This window comes from Podarcis raffonei, chromosome 8 (assembly GCF_027172205.1).
Source record: "Podarcis raffonei isolate rPodRaf1 chromosome 8, rPodRaf1.pri, whole genome shotgun sequence".
Classification (NCBI taxonomy): Eukaryota; Metazoa; Chordata; class Lepidosauria; order Squamata; family Lacertidae; genus Podarcis; species Podarcis raffonei.
In genome coordinates, this window is record NC_070609.1 from 47,010,310 (window position 1) to 47,018,745 (window position 8,436).

General features: G+C 40.8%; 2 protein-coding genes across 2 annotated transcripts; both read right to left on the minus strand.

The window, feature by feature from the left end:
- Positions 1-2,071: 2,071 nt before the first annotated feature.
- LOC128419261 (leukotriene B4 receptor 1-like) lies at positions 2,072-4,179 on the minus strand. The gene has a single exon (XM_053399710.1). It carries the CDS (start codon positions 4,165-4,167, stop codon positions 3,190-3,192), a length of 978 nt encoding a protein of 325 aa, XP_053255685.1. The 5' UTR covers positions 4,168-4,179; the 3' UTR covers positions 2,072-3,189.
- Positions 4,180-4,736: 557 nt separating this feature from the next.
- LOC128419260 (leukotriene B4 receptor 1-like) lies at positions 4,737-6,518 on the minus strand. The gene has a single exon (XM_053399709.1). The coding sequence runs from the start codon at positions 5,744-5,746 to the stop codon at positions 4,748-4,750; it is 999 nt and encodes a 332-aa protein (XP_053255684.1). The 5' UTR covers positions 5,747-6,518; the 3' UTR covers positions 4,737-4,747.
- Positions 6,519-8,436: the final 1,918 nt, after the last annotated feature.

Below are 8,436 nucleotides of genomic sequence, written 5' to 3' on the forward strand. Positions count from 1 at the left end.
ATTTCCAGATATGTCTATAATGTTTTTAAAAAGCAAGTCTGCAGGAAATTTATTAGGTATTTTTATGTGCATTTCTCCCAATAAACAAACTTATATACAGTTGTGCCAAGTACTGGTATTTGCATTTTTGCAAGTTATTTTGTCCTAATAGAACATATTTTTGTATCTTGTTTTGACCAATATACACATTTTTGTATGCATTCTGGAGTTGCAAAATTGCATTGCAAAATATGGAGAAGTGTGACATCTGAAAGAGATCTGCTTTAGTTTGTATAGGTTTTAGAAGTGCAAATTTTGTAGGTTTGAATTATGAATTGAACTAATTTCTTCCCTGGGCTGACCCTGAGGTGAGGAAATGTCAAAAGTGTAAACACTTTGGTGACACTGGAAATTCCTTAACTCCTTGGTTCAGGATTTGCTGTGCAAATCCGAAACCTAGTTTTGTTTTATTTTCAGAAGGAGGGATAGGAAACAAAGCAACTCATTCCAAATTGTTAACTACAAATATCATACACAACTGGAAGTCTTCCCTCATTCATTCACACACACAAACACACACACACAAGGCAACCACCCTGATTCCATGTCTGAAAATGTAAGAGGAAATTATGCTCTTTCGCCAGCTTCAACAAAAACAGGAACTTGCATTTCCAAAAATTGTCACACAAACCACACTTCCTCACAGTGCCTTTTTCGGCCAAAGTGTTCCCTTAATTATCTCCATGTGGTCCCTTCTCTTCAGGGATTTAGCACTACCAGCCTCATGAAAAATGATAAGGAAAAGTGCCCCCAAGTGCAGCATGCACAGCTTCCTTGAATAGGAGTTGTGGGGGTTTCAGGGATGGGGAAACAAAGCAGGTAAAGCACATAGGGTGAAGACATCCCATTTACTTTCTGGTGGGTACAGAAAGTACAAATGCAACTTGAAACACAGCGGGGGGGGGGGAGGAAATGCCCTCGCTGCACTTTAAGGCACTAACGTGTACATAGCCCTAATCTGGGGTAGCAAAGAAATGTCAGATCTTCAAGTATTTTAAGACGGCTAGTATGTCCCTGGTAGGTAGTGCTTTTCTTCTAAAAAAAAAAAGTGCCAGTGCTGTGTACCCTTGAGAACCTTCAGGGGGGAAAGCACTGCTGGTAGGTCTTTTCCATGCTAAATATACCAAGTTCCTTCAACTTTTACTCAAACAACCTGTTTCCCGTCTCATGGATAATCTGCACTGCCCTCCTCTAAACCTATTCTGTTTTTTAAATAAATACTTCTTAAAGCATCCAAAACTAGACATAGTATTCCAGGTAGGGCCCAGCTAGTGCAAAATAAAGTGGAATTTACCTGAACATGGCATCATATCATCTCAGCTGCTATCATCATCATCATCATTATAATTTATATACCACCCTATACCCAGAGGTCTACCCAAGATGAGAAAATAAGTTGCCAGCCATTCCCATGTGTCATCATTGTTTATTTGTATGCTGTTTTTTCATCATAGATCATGCTCAAAGCAGCTTACAACTTCAAAAAGTTTACATAATTCACGAGCATTTACAAGACAGAACAACATGTAAATCGTTATATAGGCTAATGAAAACATCTCTTATTAATAAATATACAAGAAGATGAAACAATCCACTGATAATTTTTAATGAGGACTAATAACACCCAAAATAATACATCTTCAAAATTAAATCTTGACCCTAGCAACAATCACCAAGCAATAATACCACATCTGGAGGACTTTCGGCGGCAGCAGAAGCCTTTGATGCTCAGGGGTCACATAATTAGTTAGTTATAAACTAGGTGTCTCATGCTGCCCTCCCTGTACCATGTATTTGTGTATCTATGTGACATATGGATAGATAGACACAAACTGCAAACATTTTAACACCAACCATTTAACTTCTGAATGATAACTTTATCATGCATTAGTTCCCTTTCCATCCCCACCCCCTGCTGGGGCATTCAAATTCTTGTTGCAATCAACAATGATAAATTAGCACGATAACCAGAAAGTTGGTGTTTGTCTTTTCAGTTTGAAAATAAATTTTAAAAACTAAAAAAATGATGAATTAACTCAACATAAGTATTGTAAGAGTATTGCTGCTAGCTGTGCCCTTATTCAAAATACTTTAAAAGTTTGGGCTTTAGCAAAGGAATGCTGGGATAGCAGGATAGCCAAAACAGGTTCCCACCAGACACAATAATATTTCAAGGTGATATCTCTGGTCAGCAATTTCAGTTCTGCAGCAATTTCTGCAGGTAGAAGGTTGACTTGATTATTGTAAGCACTGGAAAACTTCGGGAAAGAACCTGCCATGAGCATCTTCTATCTTGGGTACCCAAGTAGCCAGCAGAACTAGGGATAGGGGGTAAATTAAATTCATTCATATTTAAAGATGAACCTACCTAATTTGTATTTTTCTTAAAAAATACATGAAGTGAAACACAGCCATTTAAATCTGCACTTCTTCCAGTTTTGCAATGCAGTTCTTCAGCCATGTAATAGGTACAAAAATGCAAGTGCTAGATGAAAATGTGCATATCATTGCTTATATTTGTGAAAATAAAACACCAGTCTGCATTTTATTGGTGAAAATAGCTTTGCAAAAATGTGTATATCAGGTTAAAATGCATACAAAAATGTAGTTACTAAAAGAAATCCACGCTAAAATGCTGATGAATATTACTGAGGACTTAAAAAAAACAACTGATGTGGAAATGTGAAGAACTGAACTTAAGATTGAAAAAATGGGAAAGTGGGAGAAACTGAAATTGATAGATTTGTCCATCCCTAAGAAGGACTGAGTAGAGGTAGCACATCTTAATGCAGCCAGGGCTCACGGTTCTTTCATGGAGATATTGTGAGGTGTCCTGCGCAGAGCAAAAATGTAAGCAGGTAATAGCCTGGATACAGGTAGGAAAGTTTTTTGGATAGAATAGACGTCAAGAGTTCTCCACATTCCAAAGTTGCTAATGAACCACAGATAAGGTTGTTGTTGCTGCACACAAAAACTCTCTGGGTCTCCCTCAGATTGCCAGGTGCCACAACAGCATTGTGTTGGTCTCACATCCATTATTTTACCCCAGCAACCTCTGAGGTTCTTCCTTTGTTTATTAATATATACAGAAAATGCTCATATCAGAGGAGGAATATTTTAGTCTAAAGTTACCCCCTTCCTCCCCTGGAGTTACAGAGCCTGCACTGAAGCAGTACCTTCTCTAGTAAGTTTCTGCTCTGTGTCTTCCTGCATTTTGGCAAATAACTTGGCAAAATTGGTCTCTCGCAGTCCGCCACGGAAGCTCCGGGCAGCAAAAGCATAGAGGATGGGGTTCAGGCAGCTGCTTAAAAAGCATACGGACCCATGAAGGTTGTTTAGCGCTTCAGTTGTCTCTAGCAAGGCCTTTGCCTTCTCCGGTTGAGCATATTTCAGCAACAATGCAGAGATTATGACGAGATTTAAGATGTGGTAAGGCAGCCAGCACACAAAGAAGGCACCCACCACAGCTGCAACCAGCTTCCCAGTTTTCATTTCCTTGCAGCGTCTCAGTGTCCGAATCCTTCTCATCATGCAGGAGTAGCAGATGGAGAGAATAGACAACGGGATCACGAAGGCAAACAAGATCTCCAGAACATTGACTGCAAGGCGGTGCTCATCCGAGAAATACATGTCATCCGTACACTCTCCAACCTTGTTCTTGGTCGATGCAGATATCAAAGTTGGGCATGCAAAGACACCTGCCAGCAACCAAACTGCCAGCAACATCCTGCACACCACATGTGGCCTCCGCCACATTTGGGAGGTGAACGGAAAGACCACAACAGCAAAGCGGTGCAGGCTCATCAGGGTGATGAAGAAGATGCTGGCATACACAGTTAAGTAGACGAGGTAGATGAGAAGTCTGCACATGACATTTCCAAAGACCCAGCTGTTGAGAAAATAGTAGATCCAGAATGGCGCTGTCAACATGACCATCAAGTCAGCCAAGGCCAAGTTCAAGATGACATTAATGGTGAATGAGCGCTGGGGGAACTTGGTAAGAACCGTCCAGACCACAAGACCATTCCCAGGCATGCCAACCAGGAAGCAAGCCCCGAGGAAGAGGCTTGGAAGCAAGCTGGCCTTCACCCATGACACCTCTGCCACCGTGTTGTTCCCATACATCATTGTAATATTGGGGGGAGCCAATGCAGAGCTCAGCCTTTGCAAATAGGTGTCAGAAAATGAGTGAAACTACAACACCAGTGCAAAAAGGAAATGACTGGGGCTGATGCAGATGATGTAGGTACATTACCACATTTTCTCAAAATGTTGGTAAAAGCCAAACATTGCTTTTGAAGGGGGGCTTCCCCTTTCTGTTCTTGTACTCAAACTAGGACTACTCAACTGGTTTGCAACATATGTTTATGCTAAGTACGGAAGCTCTGTCATTGCAACCTACATGCCCCCAGAATATATTTACCTGGGTACAAGGAGGAAAGTTACTTGGCTAGGATAGACATAAAGAGTTCTCCACATTGGAAAGTAGCTAATGAATCACAGATAAGGTTGTTGTTGCTGCACACAAAAACTATCTGGGACTCCCTCAGATTGCCAGGTGCCACAACAGAATTGCCTTGGTCTCAAAACCATTTATTTTACCCCAGCAACCTCTGAGGTTCTTCCTTTGCTTATTAATATATACAGAAAATGCTCATATCAGAGGAGGAATATTTTATTCTAAAGTTACTCCCTTACTCCCCTGGAGTTACAGAACCTGCATTGAAACAGTAATGTCCTTAGTAGATTTCTCCTCTGTGTCTTCATGCATTTTGGCAAATAACTTGGCAAAATTGGTCTCTCGTAGTCCGCCACGGAAGCTCCGGGCAGCGAAAGCATAGAGGATGGGGTTCAGGCAGCTACTTAAAAAAGCTACAGACCCATGAAGGTTTGTTAGAGCTTCAGCTGTCTCTAGCAAGGCCTTTGCCTTCTCCGGCTGAGCATATTTCAGCAACAATGCAGAGATTATGACGAGATTTAAGATGTGGTAAGGAAGACAGCACACAAAGAAGGCACCCACCACAGCTGCAACCAGCTTCCCAGTTTTCATTTCCTTGCAGCGTCTCAGTGTCCGAATCCTTCTCATCATGCAGGAATAGCAGATGGAGAGAATAGAAAACGGGATGACGAAGGCAAATAAGGTCTCCAGAATGTTGACCACAAGGCGATGCTCATCTGAGAAATATATTTCATCCGTACACTCTCCAACCTTGTTCAGGCTTGATGCAGATACCAGAGTTGGGCATGCAAAGACACCTGCCAGCAACCAAACTGCCAGTAACATCCTGCACACCACATGTGGCCTCCGCCACATTTGGGAGGTGAACGGAAAGACCACAACAGCAAAGCGGTGCAGGCTCATCAGGGTGATGAAGAAGATGCTGGCATACACAGTTAAGTAGACGAGGTAGAGGAGAAGTCTGCACATGACATTTCCAAAGACCCAGCTGTTGAGAAAATAGTAGATCCAGAATGGCGCTGTCAACATGACCATCAAGTCAGCCAAGGCCAAGTTCAAGATGACATTAATGGTGAATGAGCGCTGGGGGAACTTGGTAAGAACCGTCCAGACCACAAGACCATTCCCAGGCATGCCAACCAGGAAGCAAGCCCCGAGGAAGAGGCTTGGAAGCAAGCTGGCCTTCACCCATGACACCTCTGCCACCGCGTTGTTCAAGTGTGTGTCTGTGATGTTGAGAAGAGCCATCCTGTGCCTCCTGCAGAGCTCAGCCTTTGCAGATAGGTGTCAGAGAACGAGTGTAAGTAGAGCTCTAGTGCAAAAGGGAAATGACTGAAACTGATGCAGTTTGTACATAAATTACCACATTTTCAAGAATGGTAAGAACCCAACATTTCTTTTGAGGTGGCTTCCTCTTTTCTCTCTCTTTTGCTCAAACTAGGACTTCCCAACTGTTTTGCAATAGACAAATACGGAAAAACTCTGTTATTCCAAGTCACACGCCAACAGAGAATGCATGCCTATTCCACTCAATTGCTAAAGTGTTGAGAAGGAACTACAGTATGCTTTGATGTCCTGGCCGTGGTCACACTGCACTATTACATGCAATGGCTTTTTAGGGTGAAAAGAACTGCCTTGGAGTGACTACCTTAGGTGTAGACCTTCACCTTACATTTAAAGCAGTGATATATCACTTTAGCAGTCATGCCTCTCAGCAAAAACTCCTGGGAACTGTCATTTGTTAAGGGTACTGACTTGTTAGAAGAACCCTTTCTTTTCACATAACTGCAGTCTTAAAAGTGTTTTAATAATCAATCTCTCTTCCCAGTGCTTGCAAACTCTCACCACTTGGACACGTGTGGAGCACGGAACACCACGTTTCTTCAGATAGTTCTATAGCTGAGCCATTAAGCACGGGAATTAAAAATCACACACCTAATTTTGAATGTTGTGTTTCCCATTCATAAAGAGAGAGTTATGAGGAATATATACTGTTGGAGGCTTTGTGGGTCCTGGTGAGGAAGCGTTCTGGTCCAGCACCAGCACAGATTGAAGAGATGCCTGTAGGCTAAGCTCACGGTCAGAAAACTCAAGAATATCTAACCTCCCCTCGGGTGCCTGTGACTTTAAATCATCAAACAAATCAGATTCAACAGACTTTTTGTCTTTTTCCATTAATTCAGAAGCACCATTTCCTGCTGCTGCTGATTCCTCTTCTTCCTCAGTATTATCTATACCATCAGTATCTTGGAAGACAGCAACTCCATTCCAATTTACAGTTTGTATCATGCTTCTGGTAATATGAAATTTGCCAGTTGCTGGTATGTAAATTCTGTACGCCCGCTGCTGGTAGCCCATTAATTTTCCCTGGACACTACGTTCACCCAATTTCTGCTTAGCGGGATAATGCATAATTACATCTGAACCCCAAATGCGTAGGTATTTCAGGTTAGGGAGTTTTTTAAACAGCTTCTCATAGGGGGTGACATCTAAACCAGAATGATAACTGCGATTTCTAACATAACAAAAGGCATTAAGTGCTTCAGCCCAAAAGTCTTTGGGCAGATTAGCATCGTGCAGATAAATTTTAATCCCTGCCTGTAGGTCACGCTGCACAACTTCAACAAGCCCATTTTGCCAGGGACTTCGGGGGCAAGATAACTCATGAGTAGTCCCCTGCGCTTCCTTTTTTTTTTTTTAACTTCTTTTTATTAAGTTTCATGTAAGTAACCAAAAAGGAAAACAAATTAACAATTACAAAGAAAAGAAAAAATACATAACAAATATCTAAACATGACATAAAAATATTGTCCATTTCCGTTACAGTTCTTTGTCTTCACGCTTATCTCTTTATATCTTAGGAACTTAAATCATTCTTCTACACTCTGTTGACCTCCATCCCTCCCGCTTTCAGGCTTCTTACTATACACAATTTATTTTTCCCGCAGCTAGTGATTGTTAATAATTTGCACGTCGTAAGATTTATATCAGACCTGCTATAGTTTTTAGGCTTCTGTAATTCCCTTCGATGTATATCATAAATTTGTTCCAGTCATTAATAAACTTTGTATTTTTTTTTGGTTTCTGATTTTTTGTGTCATTTTTGCAAGTTCAACAAATTCAAATAATTTTGTTTGCCAGTCTCTAATTGATGGGGTATCTTGGTTTTTCCAATTTTGGGCAATTAATAATCTGGCGGCGGCTGTGGCATACTGAAATAGTATCTTATCTTCTTTTTTGATTTCATCCCCAATTATCCCTACTAGGAATGCTTCCGGTCTTTTGGGAAATGTATATTTAAATATTTTTTTTAACTCATTATAAATATGTTCCCAATATTTCTTCATTTCTTCGCATGTCCACCACATATGGAAAAAGTTGCCTTCTTTAACTTTACACTTCCAGCAGTTCTTATTTCCAGTTTTATACATTTTCCCCAACTTTGCTGGTGTAATGTACCACCTATACATCATCTTCTCTAAATTTTCCCTGAGTGTTACACATGCCGTAAATTTCATTCCACTAGTCCATAATTTCAACCATTTGTCATACTCTATATTATATCCCAGATCCATTGCCCATCTTGTCATTACCCCCTTTATTTCCTCGTCTTTGGTGTCCCACTCTAATAATATGTTATACATTTTGGATAATAATTTGGATTTGCCTTCGATTATCTCTATCTGAAACTTAGATTTCTTTTCATTCATCCCTACTTTTTTATCGTCTCTCCATACTGCATTTATTTGATGGAATTGTAACCAGCCAGTTAATTTATCTTTCATCTTCTCGTAAGATCTCATCTTCCATCCACTTTCTGATCTTGTCAGTAGGTCTTCATAGGTTAGCCTTTCTCCCTCCATATTTGCTTTTTTTGTTATTAGGATGTCGGTTGATGATAACCACCAGGGTGTTTTCCATTCTAGGAGTTTTTTATT

Excerpts from the sequence above, each read along its gene's own strand:
- LOC128419260 (XM_053399709.1), bottom strand. The coding sequence starts at position 5,746 with ATGGCTCTTCTCAACATCACAGACACACACTTGAACAACGCGGTGGCA.
- LOC128419261 (XM_053399710.1), bottom strand. The coding sequence starts at position 4,167 with ATGATGTATGGGAACAACACGGTGGCAGAGGTGTCATGGGTGAAGGCC.